The sequence below is a fragment of the Pollachius pollachius genome (genome assembly GCF_949987615.1).
Source record: "Pollachius pollachius genome assembly, chromosome: 2".
In the NCBI taxonomy this organism is placed as follows: Eukaryota; Metazoa; Chordata; class Actinopteri; order Gadiformes; family Gadidae; genus Pollachius; species Pollachius pollachius.
The window spans coordinates 3,088,583-3,112,343 of NC_136935.1; the positions used below are offsets into that span (position 1 = coordinate 3,088,583).

Consider the following 23,761-nt stretch of genomic DNA (forward strand, 5'->3'; position numbering starts at 1 on the left):
ACCCCACTAACCACAAGATGGCAATGTTTGCCCAATATATGGTAGGATAATAAATGAGTTGCGCATGCATATGTAGGCCCCTACGTTGCTAAAATGAATGCTCTTTTTCATGCTAGATAGGAGATTATTTGAAATGATTAGTGATTAATAATAACCCATATCCCTTTGAGCCTACTTGTGTTTGTGTTTACCGTTGAACACCTCCTAGTGTAACCATGTCCGTCCATTCCTTGCAGGCCAAATGACATAGGATGAAGGCTGTTCGTAACCTGTTGATTTACATATTTTCCACCTATCTTCTGGTTATGTTTGGATTAACTGGTGCCCAAGATTATTGGTGTTCCACTCTGATCAAGGGGGTCATATATGGATCCTACTCGGTGACTGAGATGTTTCCCAAGAACTACACAAACTGTACTTGGACCCTGGAAAACCCGGACCCTACCAAATACAGCATCTACCTGAAACTGTACAAGAGGGACCTGAGCTGCTCCGAGTTCTCCCTGCTCACCTACCAGTTTGACCACTACTCCCACGAGAAGATCAACGAGCTGCTGAAAGTCAACGAGTCCATCGTGTACCTGTGCGACTCCAAGAACAGCTACGTTTTTTTGCTGTACGACAAAAACTTCGTCCAACTCCGCCGGGTCTTCCCCTACGACTACAACGGGCTGACGCCTCAGAAGTTGGAGGAGGAGAAGTCGGTGGTGGAGTTCCTGGTGGTGAACAAGGCCAGCCCCAGCCAGTTCGGGTGTCAGGTGCTCTGCACGTGGCTGGAGAACTGCCTCAAGTCGGACAAGGGCAGCGTGGAGACATGCGGGATCGAGTACTCAAAGTGCACCTGCCCCCAGCACTTGGGGGACGGGGAGTCGGAGAGCATGCTCATGCTCAACAACGTGGTATTACCCCTGAACGCCCAGACTGAGGGCTGCCTGTCGCCGCAACTGCAGGCCGGGCAGGTGTGCAATCTCAGTGCGGAGGTGAAGCGTCCACCGAAAGAAGGTGAGTATTCTCCGGGCTTTTTTTTTTTTTTTTTTTCGTGTGGCGCTATGCTTTTTGGCTTTTCTTAACACTTTAAAAAAGAAAGCGAGAAGCCAATAGGAGGGGAACGCTGCGTTATGCATCGGTGGCGTTATGTGTGGTGGTTGCACGTTGTCGGTTAACTCTGCCCGGTTGATCAGCCACCACCGCCGGCGTTGCGTCGCGCGTTTTACGCAACACTAGGCCCATGAAACAAAGAACACACAGGCCCGGTACAGAATGAGAAATGTGTCACGTTTTTTTTGGTTTGTTGGGAAATTAAAGCAAACGAAACACAAAAAAAAAGCTACCAGAGGAGTGGGTTCATGTATAAGAAAGGGTTCTTTCACCAACAACTTCACGAACCAAACCACCAAAAAAAAGGGTATTTCATTGTGTTCCAAGATCCAGGGGACAATAGTGAGATTTTAATATGACTACTTCACTTCAAGGACAGTGGCTGTTACTGCCCCCCCCCCCTCTCCCCCCCACCCTCCCACCAAACCCCGACATGTTTTTTTCTGTAGTCCACCTTAGTGCCAAGCTTCCCACAATAAAACCTGCAATAGGCTACTGTGATGCTTCTAGATATTTAAAAATATCATATTCAGTCCACATTTAAGGGTTAATACATTAGCATGAGAATTAAGTGAACACTGTTACATCCAATGAATAACAAACGTCTTGAAAGAATTAAATACAGTAACTGTCACAATAGGTAATGTTCCAGTCTACAAAATGGCCAACACACACACAAACACACACAGAGACGTTGGTTAAATGCTAATCAACTAGAGCTCCATTGTGTTTTTACATCAGCATCAGTAATTACAGACTGATGCAGGGGAGGTTAAATGGCTGACAGAGTTCAGCACCCAATCTCATGTTACAGATATGCACACATACACCCTCAATAACGCAATAACAAATGGTCATAGTCGATTAACACCATTCCTGACCCATTGTGCTATTTACTACTTAATTGGTGTATGCTGGAGGGAGCCTGTCTGCCAGCACATGCATCCTATGTACAAACTACTACCCTTAAAGCAAATGATCACTAAAAAACACTTATACAAAACTTATATTGATAGAGGGGTCTCCTAGAAGCCTTCACACGCCTACACCATCGTCGTATTGTAAATTTAAAGCTGTGACCTCAGGTCGAATTCACCTCTTTGAAATCAATACGCTAAAGATTAACCTTATTTATTGTTGGGGTTCAGATCCATCCTAGGCCCGGTGAATCATCACACTGCCTCGCAGCACTTCCAAGTGTGTTTGTAATATTCAACCCTCAGACCTTTCTTTCTTTATTAGTTATTTTGATGAAGGTTGCTCTTATACTGGCTCTTGTTGGGTGCATCACTATCTTTTAAACACAATGCTGAGGTCAAGATGCATACATTACATATAACTGTAGTTATTACAGCGCACTTGTGGCTACCGAGGACCCACGGGACCGGCCACAACGGCTTTACCTAATTGACGTGGAAAGAAAATACCCATCCTATGCATTTTTTGCCGAATATCCTAGAATCAGTAATCCTCATCTCCCTGGGACTCTAAAGGTCATTCAGGGAAAATGAGTGAAGGTCAGATGTGTTTTCTTGGGCTTGTTGTATTCCATAGGCAGTCTTCCCCCCCCTAAAACAACATGTGATATTTCTCATCATCATGTTAATAACAGCTTAAGAGAGAAGCTTATCTATTTTTTTTTCTCTCTCCCCCCCCCTCGAAAGATTTGCTCTCAAGCTTCTATTTATAGTGCGGTGGACGGGGCAGTTAGAATAAATCCGTTTTCATCTGGATGACGGGGGGGGGGGGGTTTGCTCCACCACTAGCTTTAAAAGAGCACCGTGTCTCATATCCGGGTGACTGAGTGGGCGTGCTTGACGAGGAATTCAACTGTAAATAAAGTCAACAAGAGCTTGGTTTGAGACAGAAAAAGCAGAGAGAGAGAGAAAGAGAGACAGAGAAAGAGAGAGAGAGAGAGAGACAGAGAGAGACAGAGAGAGAGAGAGAGAGAGAGAGAGAGACACCCACCTCTCTGAGCTCCTTGGTTCCTGGGGTGAAGGATATATATATACCGTGGCTATGATGCTGGAAAGCCCCCTCTTTTGTCTCATGTCAAGCAACGCTACACAAGGAGAAAATGCAGCTTGTATAATAGGCTTCCATCCATTCACCTTAACCTGCCCTGAAACTGGTTTGTTGATCAGGGTTCTAGACACACATACATTGGCTTAATTGGACAACAAAACAGTTGCATTGACTCAGAGCTTTATCATCCCCTATTGCTTTGATTTGTGGACGACACCGATCCGACTGGAAACATGTTGCGGTGGATACAGGGCCGCTGGAATGGTTTCTCCATCCCGGGTTCTCCTCCTTTTCCAGGAGGCTTGTGTAAAGGATGTCCAGAGCTCTCCTTTCCAGGCATGAAGCCCTTGTATTTTAGACGGCACCATTCAAATTAAACACAAATGAGTCTGGCCCTCGCCAACGAACGCCATCTTGGGCCATTGTCTCGGCGGTGCGTCTCTGTGTTCGAGGCGTCGAAGGAGAAGGTCATTCCGTGTCTTTCTTTTTTCTTTGCAGCAAATTCAGCTTCCTGCTTCTTTGGAGTCATGCACTAAGGACTGTCACAGGGAGGGAGAACACACTTGCTGAGCTTTCCTTTCTGTCCCACTTTTGCTGGTCTTTCGATATGTTATTGGATGGCCATTGGAAAGAAGCCAGGTCGAATCCCTGCTATAGTGCTATAGTGTTCACATTCATACATAATTTAAGGCTTTATGCATGAATAAGAAATACCTTCATATATACAATTCAACATTAATACATGAAATTGCACTTTCATATAATATATGTTAAATAGATGTATCGGCAAAAGTTTTGTGCAAAATCAGCCTCTCTTGTTCTTGTGCGAGAAAAAGATTGAGGTTTTGCTTTCTCCTGTTATTACCACTAAACAAGATCTATCTCTTTATTCTTTAATGTTTATGGGGCAAAAAATAGCTAAGGTAGGTCGCTTTGAGTACGGAAAGAGGAGAAAAATCCATAGCGAGTACCAACAATTCTCATTATAGTTTCTGTGTACTCAAACGCTGTGTGCTGTGCCATGTGCGAAATGGCAACCGGACTTTATTGGCGACCGCGAGGCGTGTGCGCGAAGCGTCTTAATACACCGGCACTCGCCAAAGTCCCGAGCTCTGCAGCAGCTCAGCCCCTCAGCCGGCTCACATAGTAAGGCCTTTTATTCACTTTGGATCTCAGTCAAATCACTCAGTAGTCACACAGCATTATGCTCACCCCCATTGTTCTCTACACTTGGAGGCCATTTTAGCTCCAGTGCAGTAGAAGAGAAAGCAGGGGCTCAACACTACTACGGAATCTATTTGTTTTATCTCGAGGATGAGGTGGATTAGGGATTTTTTGTTATACTAATCTCGTACACGCCCCCCCCCCCCCCCCCCCCCCCCCCCCCCCCCCCCTTCACCCTCTAGCCCTTGCTTCTAAAGGTTTCCAGCGGCAAAGCTATCTTTAGTGTTACCGTTTGTATATATTTTTATCACTGCACTGACGATCAGTGGCCTTGTTAGCGATGTGTTAGTTAATGTTTTTAATTATACAAGTCTATATCCAGTAATGGATGTATTTGCATAAGAGGCGGAGGTCATGTCAATGAAGCAAAACACAAGGGCATTATAAACTACAACGCTTTACATAAAGTCCCATCTCTGAAAGGCTTTTCTGGTAAGTTATTTTCTGTAAAGGCAGGAATAGCTCCGTGTATATTGTGATATGTGAGGAGCAAAGTTGAAGTTGATGTCTTCTGATGAATTCTGTGAAACAATGAGTCACTCTAAGCAACTTTTGACAGTGATGCTAATCCACAAGAGTGTGTTTCAGAGGGCTGCTAAGATCGTTCACATCATCAGCCGGGGAAGTGGACAAAAAAATGTTCAACCCTGTGCCCTCTTTTCCTAAACCGTATCTGGTGCTGCTTGTATTGCGTAGGGCCATTTAGTTTAAAAGGCTTTGTACGCACGGTCGATTGTAAATGGTGGAATCCACTCGCAACGGGAACACAGCAGATGAAACACACAAACATGTTGAGCTCATTGAGCATTCCATTTAGAGTTGTCGTGACCTGATTTGTCACTTGGCACGCGTGCTGCGTCTGGGTTTCTGGTAGGCTTCCCGATGAGCATCAGGAGGCAATCCACCAGAATCCATGAAGCCATGCTAGCTACACACATGCTAGCAGAGCGCTTGCCCCAGGCAGGGATTTAACGAGTTCCAATTAAGATCACAAATATTGTGTTGTTACGTCTTTGGATCTCTTTTCTCAATCGCATTTTATTCTTCAAAAATTGTCCACTTAATTTGACTTTGTTTTAGTTTGGGTTTTTAGAAAACCACTCTCCAGTACTCTAGTTTTCCCTTATGTCTGTTGTTTAATATTTAATCAGCTGTGGCATTTTGGTTTGTGTGTAGTGCTTGTTTGTTTTGAATCCATCCGAGTTGTGTTCGGATGGGACACTTAGAAGTTAACATACATACAGAGACTACTGCTCGGATTATGTCATGCTCGACAGGAAGAGGGAATATTTAACTATTGTCTTTTCGGTTTTGTTTGGTTGATTTCAGTTATAATGTTATATCTGAGACAGAAATGTTGAGCACCATAAGTGTAGGCCTTATTTGACTTTGTTTATAGAGTACACATCATAATTGTTTTGGAGGAGAAAAATCATTTGAAAGGGAAGGGGATAACCAATAAGCCAGGTGCTTGGTGCATTACAATCTGACCCAATTAGCAAAGTGTCATTTGGAAGAAGAACCGCAATGAAGGCATTATAATTATTGTTTTGTTGTTTTTGTCGGTATGAGACACCTGGTCTCAAGCAGTGCACAGTAATAGCAAAGAAAAGGTCCCCAAAGCGAGTTTCAGCATTTCTAGTACTAAATATATACACCACGTCCCCGATACGTTACACAGACAGCTCTTCAGCCTGGCCAAGACTGGGCGTTCATCCACCAAATTACATTTCTGTTGCATTTGTAATTAGGTGAGAGAGCGTTGCCAGAACAATGCCAATGCATTGTCATTTAAGAGGAACTACAGGCAAAGGCATAGCTTTTACCGATAGCGCTACATCCTCAATCCTCCATCCTTCATCCTCTACATCCTACATGCCGTCCATCTTCCAGTCTCTACAGCCTTGCCTGTTTGCATCCTCTGAGACAATGCATTGAAACTACCTCCTGGCACAAATTGCAGGTCTATTATTGCACTTATAAATGTTTTATTGTACTATTTTATGTGTCGCCTTATAATTTGTGCAAAAACTGAATTAATAATTATACGAATATGGATAAACATTATAATTATTCATAACAGACTATTAATATTAATTACAGCAATAAGTTGCGTCTTCCATCCTCATCAATCAGCAACGTCGATGCCACGCTATCGGGCCTGAAATACTAGTCTTATTTTAATTATTTTCGATTCAGCCAAAAGAGGTACCTATCAATGAGGGATAAAGATAAGATTATTTCCCCTGGTATTTTTATATGTAATGCCCTTAAATGAAGTGCATTCTGTACTCTTTTCCTAAGACAAACGTAGGCCTAGTTCTGCATTGTTATTGGCAACCAAATTATCTGTAAATATTTTTGAAACCATGAGCTGTATTAATAAGCATTAACAAGCATAACACATGGAGCAGTTCTGAATCAATTTTACTGATATTCCTTCTATCTATTAATGACTATTTATGCAATCATGCTTCAGTACTTCAGGCTGTTAACACTCATTTTCAAGTATAATAAATGTACCAGGGTCGTTATCCATGCTTACATATTTAAACTAAAACAAAATCATCAAGCCATAATAATGGTTAATGGATAATGGTTCATTGTTTTTTCGAAAATGCTAAAAGTGGTGCAAACTAGTTGTATAGGATGGGGTAGAGGAACATATGGATGGATAAACATAGCTTGTTTCTATAGGACTGTCTACGACTGTGGCCGTAGTCAGCCCCTACAGTAAACCTATTGCAAGTCAGTAGTATAAGTAGGTTGCCCCAATATGACCTTTCTTAGCTGACACCAATATTCATAGTAGTTCGCCAAGTAGTTAATTGGTAGTTAATAATACCAATGAACAACTTATGAATATATGTATCAGCTAAGAAAGGTCATAAGTTGTTCATTGGCGTTTAATAAGATAAATGAACAATTTATGAATATATGTATCAGCAGGTCTTATGTAGTTCAATGGTGGTTATTAATATCCCCATGTAAACTGCAAGTCTTGGTCTTTATATATCGCATCCCAATAATATGTGTTGCCTTTGCTTGCATCACAAATGTATATTTAACATAGTAATAACCAATGCTATCCAGAAGGAAACGGACCATCTCATCTCAAAGCACAAAGGCTTGGCTAATATTGAGTGGAAACATGTGCATAGTTTAAACTAATGTTGTCCTTTCTTTTTTCAAAGGCTTGACACACAAGTGTACCGTTGCAATATTAACAGAAATAATTTCCATTGGTAATTGCGTGCCTCCCTCTGATATCGCGTCTCTATTTTGCAATTTATGAGTTAAAGATAAGTAGACCTTCCACAATCAAAGGACGGGCCACTGTTGTCATGCTCTTCCCCTGACTTAAAAAGGATGCTATATGAATGCGGACATTGCAAGTAATGAGCCTATGTAGATGAGAAAGATTGCTTCATCTTCTGATTATACAAATTAGATTTTTTATTGCCAGCGTATGCATTATTCAATGCCCCACATCATTTCACATTTCCTGTTGTCATCAAAGGGGGCAGACTTCCCAGCCACCCCACCCTCATTCAGGGAGGCGGGGGGGGTGAAGAGAGAACACCGGGGGCTTAATTGCACAGAGGCCAACGCGAGTACGTTTCATGCGTGTGTGTGTGTAAACCGGTGGTGTTGTTGCAGACCCGGCAGAGATGTATCCGTTGCATAATACGGAGGTGGTGCCGTTACGCACCACGGGCAAGGCTCCTACGAAGAGCTGAGCATGTTTGTGTTCTGCAGATGAGTATGCATAAGGAGGGACAGCTTCCAACTGCCTTGACTGAAATAGTGTCGCTTCTCTTCGCAATCACGCTTTGGATCAAGACGGGGACAGTGGGATTGCATTGTACGCCACATGTTTTTTTTATTCCGTCATCCCTTTATGGGTATATACTGGATACATTGCATTGCGTTATGGGTGTGTGTGTACGTGTCTGTGGGTGAGTTTTCATTTCACGCACACACACACACACGCACACACGCACACACACACACACACAAATATACACACACTCGCACAAACACATAAATAGGATATACTTTTGATCGATTTCTACTTTCTTTGGTGTGGGTTTTATTTCTCTTCCAAGCACTTCAACCTAACCTAACCTGTTTTCCCTCCACATAAAGCTATACCTGAATCAGGCTTTATAACTCTCTCTCACACCAGGCTTGTCTCTGCGTTTCAAAACACTTAGTTCTGGTCCGTCAGAAGGTGGCTACTGCCTTGGCAGGGGGACATTTGCATGAACATCCACCCACAAAACCTGGCAAATGAATCTGTCAATCAAAATAAATGTTTATGGAGGGAATTGGATGCAAAATCTAATTGCCCAGGGGACTGCTGAAACCGTTCACACCTATCCCCCACCGTTGGCAGGTATCTCATGGATGCAGATTCATGTGGTTTTTAAAAAGCCAAACCCTTTAGTAAGTGGAGTTTTCTAGCTGGCAACTAGCGAAAAGACACTTGGAGAAGGAGAAGGTAAAGGCGAGGCGATTCTATGGATTTTCCTTGTTACCGCCATCCTGCCTGGCCGAATGAAGAGCCATGTGTTACCAGTAATGGCTGTCTGGCTAGCGACTGGCAGATAGATGCCTTCCTTCAGCGTGGCGGTAGGTTCCCGCTGATGACCGAAGGCATATTAAAAACCTGCACAAGGCCATGCGGTCACCTTGTGCCGTATATCCAACGCACACACATATACACATACACATACACACATACACGCACACGGACACACACACATACATACACACACACACACACACATACACACACAAACACAAACACACACACGCACACTACACCGAACGGCTCCTACGGCGGCCAACATCGTTTCGCTTAAACATCTGTCAAGTACAAGTAAACAAACGCTGTATTCTGCAAGGATTGTGTCGAGCTAAGCAACAAAAGACGTCATTGTCATTTGGTATGGGGTATAAAACTGCTGCTGCTAGCCAGGTAATACTAGTAATCAAGAGATTAACCACTGGTGGTTCTTTTGTTTTGCTAGGAATCACACATTGAATATGACCACCTTTCGACGTGCCCTTTTTTTACCTTGTCAAAAATGCACACTGAAATATTTCATGTAGGGGATCATAACATATAGCAAATGACTAAACTGATACGTATTCATGAAAGATTCATGCGAGGACCAGGAGGGTGGGTCTGTATTGTCAGCTGGATCAGCGGATTGCTTAATGTCAACAGGATGTTCGGTATTATTCTGCTCCATTGACTGTAAGTGGAAGGACCCGGCGATATGGATTCATTCATTTGAGCGTTTACACATGAGCGAGCTCTATACAATGGTAATGGTGGCAATGAATAAAAAAGGGCAACCACATTCCCACAAGAAGCTCATATTTTTCTCTCCCATCCTTACATGTATCGTTGCAATCGAAGCCATACATCAGTCTGACACCGCTTGCTAAGGAGTGACCTTGTTTCCCCTTTGCTGATCTGCTTTCAAGGTAACTAGTTAGTTACTGTTGGATAAAACAGCAACACATGGCATGGTTAGCTCCCACGAGAGCTATAGTAACCATAGGAGAACACACACCATCTCAGATGGCTCCACTTGAACAGACCCTTCTGGACTCTATAGCTGGTTTTGAATACTGCATGCACACTTGATTCCCCTGAGATAAAGAGAGAATCATGTGTTGGCTGTGTAGCTATTTAGATCGTATCTCTGAGTTATGTAAGCGAGATAAGCGAGGTGTCTGGTAGCTCTGTTTATCAAACCATGGCAAACTTTGAACCCTTGAGTTCTTGTATTGCTTTTGGTCTGCTTGAGGTTGAGCCTAATGAGATCATTAAATTTACTCGTAAATTAACTCTTACATTTCTTACCCAGAATGTAAGAAAATGTTTGTGTGCGTTTGCCCCGAAACGTCTGTGCAATAACAGCCATTATTAGGCTATAAAAGACCACTTTGCCTTCATGGCGATATGGATATTGTTTATCATGCAAATTCACTAATAGGGATTATTACTGTTGCAGCTACATTTTCAACCACATTGAAGCGGAACGTTGGCCTCTATATCAAATGGAATGTCCGGGCATTGCGGTAGTACTAGTTGTATTATTGGATGTATGGGCGGTACTACTACGGAAACCATGCCAGTTGCTTCTGCTGTGTATTTCTTGGGTGAGCCTCACATTCTCGCTGTCTATTACATAACACGCTGATGGGATCCAGAAATCAAGGCTTATTCTGCAACAACCTTTGGTGCCAAATTGACAATTAATCTGTAGCTCTTTCTTTCATAACACCAGGAAACAGCGCTGAAAGTAGATGTTTTATGACCGCGTGCAACTGAAAGCAAAATCTAATTTAGATTTAAAATGATAAATGAAGTTGAAATTGTGTAGAAATGTAAGCATTTATGACGTCAAATAGAATAGATTTGAATACGGATCTTTGAATAGCATAGATTAATATGTCATTTAAGTGTGAGGATCTAATTGAGAAGATCATTATTTAAAGATTTGCTGTTTATTTTTTCCTTATGTAATTATGCCATAGACAGCATTTCATACCAAATTGAAATCGCAGAAAGTAAGGAAATCTACCAGCATCCTCTTGAAGCCCCCTCGTCTAGTTTATTTCTATTCATCTATTCAGCTTAATTATAATCAATGGCTTGAACAGCTGTCTGCTGTGCAAAACCGTGACATCCAGTGACGAAAAGTTGTGTTGAGAAATCATCTTATTTATGAACTGTGATTTGCCTAGAGGGAGACTCTAGAATCATTTTGACCCTATCTACTGTACAGTCCATACTTTATATGTATTTATACTCTATTGCAAAGAGATTGTGCAGCCAAGATAAAAGATGTCCTACCATATCAATCCATAGGTATGATATAGCTTGATCAGAGACTTTCAGAATGACAAAATGACAACATCAGTGTGAAACGCACGCTTGTGAAAGCATGGGGTAGACCTCAGACAAGCTTGTCTGCCATGGAGCACAGTATATTGCGCCTGACGATTTTTTAATCAGTTGGATAACCTTAAAGACTCATAAAAAGCCAAAGACAACACGTCAAAGTGCTTCCGTCATTCGGGGAAGCTCTGGCGTAAAAGAGGATATTAACAGATTGTACGTCGGGGGAGGGCCGGGTTATTGATCGCTCAGGCTTTGATTTGCGATAACAGGAGATCCATGGCTATCGTTGTTATTTGTGTTTGGAATGGGAGGCACCTCCTTAGATTAGGCTTCACTCACAAAAGAAAAAAAAGTGTGCGGTAGTTTCGCAGGAAATTAGCCATCCAGGTATAAAGTCGATTCGAGGGGATCAACCCTGCTGAAGGCTATCAAATATCAATATCCATAGTTCATAAATAACGGCCACTGTGCTCCAACTAGGCTAGCGTTTAATCTGCATTTAGCTTCTTCAGATGTCTCAATCCCTTGTGCAAACATAGATTTTATCATTTGCTGCTGATATTTGCTTGCTATTTACATCATCCAAACTAGCATGGAAATATAGCAAAAAATCTCATGGTGAGGGTGATTTGACAGCTGTCTAGACTTCAGTGTCAGTTACTACGAGGCAAGGTACTAAATATCATCATCATGCTATTTGCAGCTGCGTCTGAGTTAGCTAGCCCTCGGTACTAGATTCCTGTCAATAACAGCATAGTTGGTGGCAAAAATAACCATATGTGTATATATCATGTTGAGATGTTTTTTAGGTGTGTCTTGTTAAACTTTTTATCAGGAATTTAATACATTCGTGAGTCAGCGCAAATCAAATCAACATTTTAATACTCCTTGATCTTGTTCTGTACAGCCCTATGTGAAGCTATTAGGCTGATTAAAAAAGATTCATAAACTGTGGAAATTATCCACACACACAGGTTCATGGGGATGGACGTCTTATAAATATATGAATTATATATACCAGTCATCAATAGCACCTGTTATTATCTATTAGTCTAATTAATGCATATGGCTTCTTCTGTCAGTCTTATATTAATATATGGAATATATATTTGATATATTAACATGTTCTGTACCCAAATAAATCATATATTTGGGTTAAGAAAATCATATATTTGAGGCATATGTATCCTTTCCAGCTCAGTGAAGTGTAGAACAACCGTGAAGTCATAGTCATTGGCCTGTGACAATACTCACAACTATTCTCACAATGCATATAAGTGTAAAACTTATGTTACCAATAATAAGAGTTCAGGGCAAACATGCTAATTGCAGGATTCGGCTTCAAACCTTCCAAATTGGCGAATTACACGGTTTTATTTACCGGTCCCCAATGAAATAGCACCGTTCATTTCAGCTCTAGTGCTAGTCGAGACGAAAATAGCCATCACAATGGAAAAATATAATCCCTTCAAAGGGTAGAAATTGAGCTGAACAACTCCTTAGAAAATTCCAGAAACAGAGTCTCGGCTCACTGAGTGGTCTTAATAATCCGGCAAAAAACGGCAAACCGCAGAGCAAAAGTCAAAAAGATCCAAACGGCTTTATCTTTCCGGGTCAAGAGATGAGTTGGGCCTACCATGCCTGAGGAGATTCAGAGGTAAGTAGTCTGAATCTGAGAAACTCAAAATAACTCACCCTAGACATCGTTTGATTAAGAGTCAAACTCTCCACAACACACTCTAGGAACCAAAGGCCTGATTAATACGTAGATATGGTATTGATAACAGAATGCACTGCTACGCCACACACACACACACACACACACGCACACACACACACACGCACACACACACACACACACACACACACACAAACACACACACACACACACACACACACACACCGCTTTTGAGACCGTTTTTATTCAGGTGATCAAATGGAGCCTCACAAAATCAAAAAGGATCCAATTACGGCACGAGTGAGGGTTAGAGAACGCGAGCAAAGAGGCTCTCTGTGCGGCTGCCGCCGTATTCCCATAAGAGCGACAAAAGGCATTACGTCCCACGCCTAGTCCTGTGTGATATCAACCTAATGATTGGATTAGGAAGGAGACCAAAGGAGTGCAACGTTAGCCGCATGGGTGTCATTGTTTGAAGCCCGGCCCTCCCCCCTCCCCCCTCCCCCCTGTCTCCTCCTCATCCTCTTCCCTGGGCCAGGTCTCGGGAGACGTTTGGTGCAGATGAGTTGGAGGGTACAGAGGGGGGGGGGGGGTCTTCAGTTCTGCAGCCCCTTCTGCTCCTCCCTGGGTTATTTTCTCTCCGAGACGTTTACCACTTCGTCCAGACCCGTGTGTCCATATCGATGTTTTTCTTCCTGTGAGTCATTGGAAGTGTGAGATGAAAAGAAGGCTGAGGATTCTTTTTTTCTTCTTAACAATAAGATATCTACTTTGTGCCATTATTATTTTTTTGAGGGGATGTAAAAAGAATTGTTATATTTTGCGGAATAAATACAATTAAGGGCTTAATCAAGGTTTTGGTGCAGCACTGCAATTCAAATTGAGCTCTCTTAAGCTTCTGGTGAACAGTTGCAAAGAAAGTCAGCTAATTGAAAATATTGGATATGCTTATCAAATAACGAGTCGATTCTTTTAATTAAAATAATGGCTGTAATTTCAAAAACAAAACGGTGAAAAAGCTTGACAAGCTTAGTGTGAGGCAATTCGATTACTTTTTGTCAAAGCTGATACTGTATACTAGTATAATATGGAGGTCACGTTCAATGCAACACAGTTCAATGCAGCAAAAGCCCTGTTGAGTCATCATGAACAATAACAAGCTTAATGTGTTCAAAACTGCAGTGGGTTCATGCAGTCTGCAGAGAGCAGCGAGCTACGAGGTCAACATGAACTAAACACTTGCAAATTGATGCTTTGTAAAATGCATGAAAAGGTAAATAGCATGCGGAATCAAGATAAAGAATACAACTTTATTCAATTGCGGAACTCGAAAAGACCTTGTTTCGGACCTTGAGCTATTCAAATCAAATGTAGATCTTTCGTGCGGGTCTGCTAGTTCGGTTAGGTCTTTGGACCATTCAGCAATCGCTTTGTTTTCAATAGAAACATCAATAGATCATTTGTCTAGTTGGGTGAATATTTAAAGCCTTTAATCCCATCAGCGTGTTTCTGTGTGTGTGTATGTATGTGTGAGTGCATATGTGTGTATGTCTTGTGTGTGCGAGATGCAAACATAATATGACTTTTGGATATAGAAAAACAGAGGAATATAGTAATCTATTCTGATTTCCCAACCATTTTACATTCATTATGTTGTAGCAGCATTCATAAAGAAAAAAAAGCTGTATGGCAAGCATTAAGTCAATGAGCTTAACTGTCAACATTCAATATTTTACCTCTTAGAATTACTAATCAATAGTGCAAGTCCATTGGACAGGCCATTCAGGTATGGTTGTTATTGTAAAAAAATGCCCAGGAAGTAAACCTTTCTGCAAATTACTACATTATTATTAAGTAAAAAATGTATAAAGAAAATAAAATATCTTAATTTAAGGGTTAGGACTTAAGGGAGATGCTGAATTTTGGTGCGAGGCTGGAAAGTCTGGGTTGCCATGGAGATGATTGCTGCGGATAACTCAGACATGCGTTGATGTTCACCATTTGATGCACCAGCCATCGTTAGCTCCCTTAATCAGGGCACAGTTCTGAACTGATTAATGTGTCAGGAGACAGCATATAACCCCAACCGAATATATGAACGAAAATGAGTAGCTATTACAGAAAAACAAAGTCACCTCTAAACAGAGTTTGGAGTTGAAACCGTGCCGGCTGTGTTAACCTGTGGTCATATAGGTCGCCTCATGTGGTGGATCTGATTTCCCCCGCCGTAATGTATGCGAGTGAGAACAGCTCGCCCGTTAATACCCATAACACTCATGTTGTTATCGTGGCTGCTATTCCTCGGAGGCCACATACCAGCTGGCTGTCCCTCAGAGCCGTGCAGCGGCCGCCCACGTGCTGATCTTTATATAGGAGAAAAACCAGGCGAATTCAACACAACAGTGGAAGTATTAGATCACACCTAACTTAGTCTTAGAGTGAGCGGTGGCTTTCATCTGAAGCCACTTCAAGGAAGATACTTTGGTGAAAAAGGTAAAGCATAGGGTCAAGCAGGCCTACGCTTAGGCTGCGGACACCGGGGGTTCAACCGAGTAACTGCTATCTGGGAGTTGAACCGTCAGTAGTTAGACTATCCTGACTACTGTACTCTAAGGAATATGGGAGTGAAAGTATACACATGTTAAATCACGTCGATACTTAGCAACCCGGTCATAAAAACAGTGTGGGAAATTAAACGCGTGTGGATTCTAGATTTTAATGTTGACTTGTACCATTGTAAATATCAACGAGCGCCAGGGTGCGCCATTCTGCCACTGTTAGCATTATTGCAAATCCATACTTTGTGATTGCTTAAACTTTAAGTGACATTTTACCTGATAGCCAGCTCCATGACTTTCAATACGCAAGCCCCAAATGTAATGGAACCTCCTTTAGCGAACGGGATTACAACTGGATTTTAATGTTACTATTGATTATCTCAGCGGCCACAAGTGAGAGCCTATAAATATGCCTCTCCGCAGGGAGCAGGATGTACGGTACTCTCATGCAGATCCCCTGAAGTTCCCGTACGGCGGGGGCCATTTCGGAGCCCATACTTCCTGCAGTAAAAAACTGTGATCCAAACACTGAAGCATTGGCTCAGCAGCGGCCGAAGCCTGGCTGTTGAGTTATTGTCTCAACACTTACTCAAGTGCAATAATTGCAGCTTTCCTCATTGATGGCGAGGTGACAAGTAATAGAAAAAAAAAAAAAAAGCCGAGAGGTTTTCATGAAAACTGATTAATGGCGCGAGGCGACGAGGAATGCGCCTAGAAGCCATTTGGCAAAATGAGTGCATTTGAATTGGCAAAATGTAAATGTGCATGCTGCGAGGAGGGATAAACAGTATGTGTTTGGAAGTTTGGTTTGGCAAAATCAAGCGATTGATAGATTAATTAGCAATTGTTTAAAGCCTGAATACACACTTACAAGCAACACGTGGTTGAAACACCTCATATGGGGTCTCCGACTGGGCCATTGTTCCCTGTGATGTCCTCAGCTTGTTTATCTGTTTTATCAATTTCATTCAGGTGCTAACCCCCGCGAACGTCACATGAGCAGTACACTGCAATCATCGCATCTGAGGGCCAAAGTTCCCGCCGGGGCCTTACAGAATGGCCCCCCGCCCACCACAGAGGTCAGGGTCAGTGGGCGGGCGTAGAGATTGCTCTTCTCTAATGTCAGCACTTATCACGGGCCGGTTGCTCCCAGTGTCTGCGGCCGCGTGCCGCGTATTATTCCACGACTCTGGGCCTAGCGAAAGAGGCGTTGCCCGTCGGGTGCGTCAGGTGAATTTCACCCTTCATTTGCCTTGATATTCCATACAGCCTCCAGTGTGTCTGGGGTTCCTTTGTCATTTGCGTGGCTTTACACACACACACGCACGCTGTTTAGAAAGTGCCTTTGCTGTACTCTGCTATGACATGTGTCGCCGACACAGCAGTAAAACGGTGGGCAGGAGAGGTTAATGAGTTGCAGATTATCGAAGTCTGTTTTCCCGAGGCATCACCGCAGGGTGAAAAAGAGGGAGAAGGAAGGAATTACGTGACAGAGAAGGGGCCTTTGGTATTGACATAAAAACCCAGTCGAGGCAGAGGACACGCAACACATAGAAATAAATCCCATTTTCGTATAAAGGCCCAACTTTGTAAGACAAAATAAAAGCGCAGAATTTACCTTTTGGTGAGGTTGCCATGGAAACTTTGACTGGAAATAAAGTGCTTTATTGTATTCTCATGAATTACATATTATACAATAATTTAACATTTATATAATAATTCCATAATAATACTCATAGACTGATAGAAAATGGAATGATGTATAGCTAGGGGGCTGATTCTTCCCATAAGTTTATCATCATATAGGGCCTAATGCAAAGTGCTAATAATCTACATTTACTGCATATTACATAAATTGGATTTCAGACTCAGGGTGAACCAAAATAGGCCTGCTGCTTATCGTCTTTTAACTGAGGCCCCATTGAGTTAATACGCCTCAGTCCTTAACCGACATATTAGAGACAAGCACATTTTGTTCTTCCTCGTCAAACAACCATATTTGTTGTTTTCCCGATTCCAACTGCTTCTTTTCATAATAAACGATGATATAGGTCGGCTATATTGTGCGGCTGTTCAACCAAGAAAAACCAATGATTTTTTTTTTTTAGGGCAGTGAGCCCCGAGGTCACACTTGTCCAGAAACTAATTTACACCGAGCCACGCAATTTATACCTCCACAAGGGGGAGGAAATATTGAGATGTTTTGGCTGCAATATCAGAAAAGAGAACAATCTTCTCTTCTCTGATTGGCTGATAGATTGGCCTTACAGTGTGTACGGACGTTAACATTTATGGGGGGCGTTGGGTGGCGTTGGGTGGCAGTGGTCTGCACATACAAATGCAATCTTCCAGGGATAGTCGAAAGTGGGTCTATTGCGACTGTGCAGCAGGTGCTCGACCGTGTGTGTTTGTGCGCGTCTGTGAGTGTGTGTGTGTGCGCGTCTGTGAGTGTGTGTGTGTGGGCGTGTGTGGGGGTCCGGAGTGGTTCCCAGATGAAGAGCAGCAGACATGATGAATCTCGTGCGAGCAATATGATTTCTGCCCGAACCCCTCCTTTCAGCACAGCAAGCAACGCTTTAGCAAACTCAGCTACTGGGGTTCCAGACAGCCATCCCTCTCTCCCCCGGCACCCCCCCCACCCCAACATACCTCCCCCGCTTTTAATGCACACAAGCAGAGGGAGGGGGTTTGTTTAGAAGGCCCATCACGTTCTGGGGGCTAAGGCAAAGCCTGTCAAGCAAAGCCTGTCGGAATAGCTTGTGTCTTTAGCGAAAATGGAGCATGCAGATTCCCCTGTTAATTATTCAAGGAGAAGGAGCTAGGGAGAAGACAAAAAAAAGACATCCATTAGATAATGTCTGCGCTGTCTTTGAAAGAGCAAACATGTAGAGATCTGCCACCTACTCTGTTGATATGTTACTTCCCCTGTTGGACTCCTCTTTGTCAATGTTGTAATTTCCAGCGAACAGCGTTTGAGAAATCATTTGAATAAAGTGCCGGAAAATGTGTCCACACTTGTTTTAATCATTGTGTTCAAACACTTCTTCAATGGAAGTTTAGGCTTCACATGTTGATAGGAAGTGGCTCCGCTGAAACCACACCCCACGTCGCATGCCTAATTCAAACATACAGTATAACTTGTTTATAGCCTCGCAAATGTTTTAGCACACGCAGAGTAATCTCTCTAGTCAGTCAATTGAAGCGCGCTGGGCCCTTTCGAAATTATTAATAAACATTGTAAATATGCAAAGAAGTGACCTCAATTGAACTGCTTTCGTGAGTTAAATTGTGTGTGAGTCAATATGTTTACTTTGTATATCATTTGCCCACAAGACTGGGCCAATGAGGAACACCATTGCATCAGCCGTTTCAACCCCTATGCTAATTTAGGCTCATGCATATTCACGCATGCATTTTTGTGCATACGTGTGTTAACCAATTAACTCCGTCAAACCATGTAACTGAAGTTTGTATACACACAACGCTTATTTCAGGACTATTAAAGCCGTATAGACTCCACTGGCACATGCTTAAGTAATCCACATAGATGCTGGTTCAGGAAAAAAGGTATCAACACCTACTTAAAACAATATAAAATAAAATGTATGATATAATAATAATATGACGACTACGACAACTTTAACCACAATCACGAGCACGGAAACATCATCTTGTTCACGTTGCCATTCAGCTTTGCTAAATGCCTTCGGAATTAAATTTATTGTTGGAACGGTATAGTGAATGAGGCTTGTTTTCTTTTTCTTTATCCACTGTTATTTAAATTTTACTCCAGTCCTCATTAAGAAGCAATAGAGATCACATTTGTTCCCTATCCCTGCGACGATTCACCAACCTTTACCCTATGCGATATACATGTGTATATAATATATATGTAAGCATGCACACTGGTCCAACACAGTGTCATGAACTCTCTGTAGTTCTTTGGTCTTATTGCTATTGTCGGCTCTAACGTTGGCACACATGAGTGTGTGGGAATGTGTTGGTGCGCTAAACACTGACCTTAGCCTTTATATTGTCAAACCCTGGCCTCTGCCTATAAATCTGGAAGAACTATTTTATTCCAGCCCGTAATATGATTATAAATGCAGCATCCATTACCTGCTGGATGAGATCCTGTGTGTATCTTAGGAGGAAGGCAATAACCTATTTTAACAGGGTTATTTTCAAGTCATTTTTAAGCGTTATGCAAGTGACATGAAACAGAGAGGAAGGAAGTGTCTTAAATGACACGCCAAAAAAATAAGGAGACGAAGAACAAAGACAGAGGTTGTGTGTGTCCTGATATAAGATCAGCTCACTCAACACCGGGCATGTGCTCTCCCCCTGCGGAACAACAGTGGTTCCCCGATGGCATGTTTTATTTTGATATTTTCATAAACATGTCCTATTATTGGCCCGGCCCCCAGCGCTTGTGACATGCTTCTGACTGCGGCCGTTCCTCTTCCCTCTCTCTTGTCTTGGCTGTTGCCCCATTATGCTGCCTTCTGAGTCACCAGTGGTTCATGGCTCCCAGCGGGCCAGGAGGCCTATCTCTCTCTCTCTCTCTCCTCCTCCTCCCCCCATCTCTCTCTCTCTCTCTGCCTCTCTCTCTCTCCTCCTCCCCCCATCTCTCTCTCTCTCTCTGCCTCTCTCTCTCTCCTCCTCCCCCCATCTCTCTCTCTCTCTCTGCCTCTCTCTCTCCTCCTCCCCCATCTCTCTCTCTCTCTCTGCCTCTCTCTCTCTCCTCCTCCCCCATCTCTCTCTCTCTCTCTCTCCCCCCCTCTCTCTCTCTCCCTCTCTCCCCCCATCTCTCTGCCTCTCTCTCCCCCCCATCTCTCTCTGCCTCTCTCTCCCCCATCTCTCTCTCTCTCTCTCTCTCTCTCTCTCTCTCTCCCTCTCTCTCTCCCTCTCTCTCTCCCCCCCCCCCCCCCCCCCCCTCTCCCTCTCTCTCTCGACCTCATTACCCGGGGAGGCCTGGTGACTGGAGCTGGCCCTCCTGGTCTGGTTGGAGGCAGCTCGCCCCTCAAGTGGAGGCTGGCTGGCGGGGTACCTGGGGGGCCCCAGGCCGCCTGATGTCGTTAAAGCTCTCGAAGGCGCGTGGCTAATGAAAAGAGACACGGCGAGGGCCGGGAGGAGTGTTTAAGGGGCCCCGTGGCGGGGCCCAGTGGTGTACCGCGTTTCAGATGGGGGTTTTATACACTGCCAAGCATGTGGTACGGTATGTACCGGAGCCCGACCGATGAAGGATTTTTAAGGCCGATACCGATACAAATATTTGGTGATTTATAAAATCCGATATTCCGATATATATTTAAAAAGGAAATTCCAGAAACGCATAACAAAACATTAAACAGATTTCCCTAACATTGGTTATTTGTAGTTATTTATGAGTCCTCACTAAAATAATTAGGTAATGCAATTTAAATATAAACTTTATTTTATTGTTTTATTGTCACAACAGAAAAGTCTAAATCAAAATTGATTAAAGTTCTGATAAATAAAATGTAAAATACAAACTTAAGATATGAAACTCAAAGTCCTTTGAACAAAAACACAATAAGCCCCCAAAGAAAACAAAAAAACCCTGATACCGATAGATTGGAAAATGCCTAATAATATCGAGGCATACCATACCATAATATTGGCCCGCCGATATATCGGTCGGGCCGTATGGCTGGATCATACCCAGCCACGTGAAGAGGGTGGAGAGACTCAAACCCTGGGTTTGAGTTGTCGTGCAGGCTCTGCGTTTTATGTAATTGTGTTTGAACTGTTCTTCCTTAAGCCTTGTTTCATCGTCATTTGTTTCTACGGTCACCTTGTTTAAAGTTAAAATAACCTTTCTGGATACTGAATTCAAAGTGTGTCTCTGGGGAAGGCTTAACACTCGTACTCACTCTGCATTCACTCGCTGGTTGGTTAGCCACACACACACACACACACACACACACAAAATGCAGTTTTTATATCCATATAAAGACAATTGAACCATTATATGCACATTGAGATTGTAACTTAAACACTAAACGTCAAAAGTAAAATGAGTAATCTATTGAGTGTTAAAGTAGTCCCAGGCTGTGCATCCTTCAAATAGTCCTCGGCTGCATTATGGGATGGATAAGCGGCCATGTTGAACACGTGACTTCACCGAAGCCCTGAATCCTAACCTCTCTGATCTGATCATCTGATCCCTTTGGAGATGCCTGCAACATGAGGACAAATGCGGCTGCACAATGTGTTGGTCTGTTTATGTGTTTGTTCGCTTACTGCCTGGGATCTTGTGTCAGCAGTATGCCAGCACAATATCTCCATAAGTGACTCACAGTTATTATTTTATGAAAAGTCACAATGTGTAACCGATGCTCTGTACAGAGACAGCTGATGCTCAATTCGTGACAGCTAAATTAAGTTAAAACTGCAAAATGTGCCTGGCAGTTTCCATTTGTTATTCTCTCTCTACATTTGCAATTTATACAAAACCCGAGAAGGGCAACTCAGGGAAAAACATTAATTATTATCTATTCTTATCTTTACATGTGATTCCAGGACCCAAACACTGCAATTGTAAATAGCTATTTGACTTAAGTTCGTGTTTGAGGGTAAACAACATTAAAACATTATCTTGACTCTCTGAATTAATTATCCATTGACGGATCATCACACATACAAAAATAATAGTTGTCTCTTGTCAGCATTTAGACGCATCGTTATATTGACATTGTTATGATGTAAAACACCTCAATGGCTTGTGGATGCGTTGAGAACATATTGTTGCCTGGGGGATATTTAAGTGTGATGTGAAATCGTGTTTCTGCTCTCTGCCCTAATACTTTTCTGTGTAATGGTGCTTAGTTATTGATGGGCCAGCCCAAGCATTTATCATATTTTACCCTCGGTGTTATGACATATTTGTCAGAGCATTAATTTAGATTAATGGCATGGGGAGGGTTAGGGACTGATCTGACAGCACATCGCTTCAGAGTTTGAAGAACGCTGAAGGTGATCCGCATTGTGAGCGGGGAACGTGTGGAAACGCTCCGCCTTGCAAAACGCATTATTGTTCCTGCCCGTGAGCTGAAAAAATACATGCTCCGTTGAAGAACGTAAAATAACCCACAAAAGGCAAAGTGCTGAATCTCGGTTAAAGGAGGTGTAGCTCGCTCATGGAAGGAACATGCATCTGGCAGGTGCTCCGTCCGGAAGATGGGTTAAAGGGCACAGTGCTCCCGAACACAACATTTGGTGATAATAAGCAGAAATACGCTGTGGGTATCTGCAGAGTGGTCGAGGCAGAGAGGTCGATGCCCACGCCGCGGCCTCAGTGTTTCTGCCCACGTTCACACCGGGCTGCATGTTAAGTTCAGGAGCTCTGTGGGGCCAGGTGGAAGATGTCCAGAGGTGTCGTGGCCGTCGGTAGATACACTACACACGGAAGGGTGGCTGGTCTAGAGAGCGACCACGCAGGGAACCGAGAACTGGCGTATCTAGATACATGCACGCACACACACACCCCAACAACCACACACACACACACACACACCCGTACAACCACACAAACACACTCATGCACAGTTATGCACACACGCAAACACCGCATCATGCACACCATCCTGCACTCACTGACAGACGCACACACACACACACACACACACATACACACACATCCTTGTGCACAAACGTGCACACACATACACCGCATAATGCACTTATTTATAAACACGCACACACCCGCACACACACACACACATCCTTGTGCACAAATTTGCGCACACATACACACCATCATGCACTCATTTATACCCACGCACACACATAGACACATACACACCATCATGCACTCATTTATACCCACGCACACACATAGACACATGCACACCATCATGCACTAATATACATAAGCACACACACCCACGCCCGTGCACGCACCCATAAGCACACACACAAAGCCCAAGTGTGTGCCTGGGCACCCCGGGAGGATCTGCCTGCCTGCATTATTCAGGTGCATTCTGTGTCTGGGTTATCTGTCATGCAGAGGCGCTGTCAAGGCCCATAGAAGGTGGGTGGTTGTGTGTCTTCCTACCGCCGCTGAGCTGGGATGGACACACAGGCGCACGCACACACACAAACACACACATGCATGTACACACACACACACACACACACGCATGCACGCATATGGGTACACATGCATGCGCCAACATGCTTAAACTCGCAGGCACCCACACACACATTTGCACGCACATACACAAACAC

The 23,761-nt window shown here is 43.2% G+C and overlaps 1 protein-coding gene across 1 annotated transcript in view; it reads left to right on the forward strand.

Annotated features, from left to right (window-relative positions):
- Nucleotides 1-251: 251 nt before the first annotated feature.
- The window catches only part of adgrb3 (adhesion G protein-coupled receptor B3), a gene marked incomplete at both ends in the record, with an annotated part of 100,078 nt that continues 76,568 nt past the window's right edge, over nucleotides 252-23,761 (forward strand). The window contains one exon of the mRNA XM_079728777.1: nucleotides 252-1,002. Within this exon, the coding sequence (XP_079584903.1) occupies nucleotides 252-1,002 (751 nt within the window). The remainder of the gene's footprint in view (nucleotides 1,003-23,761) is intronic.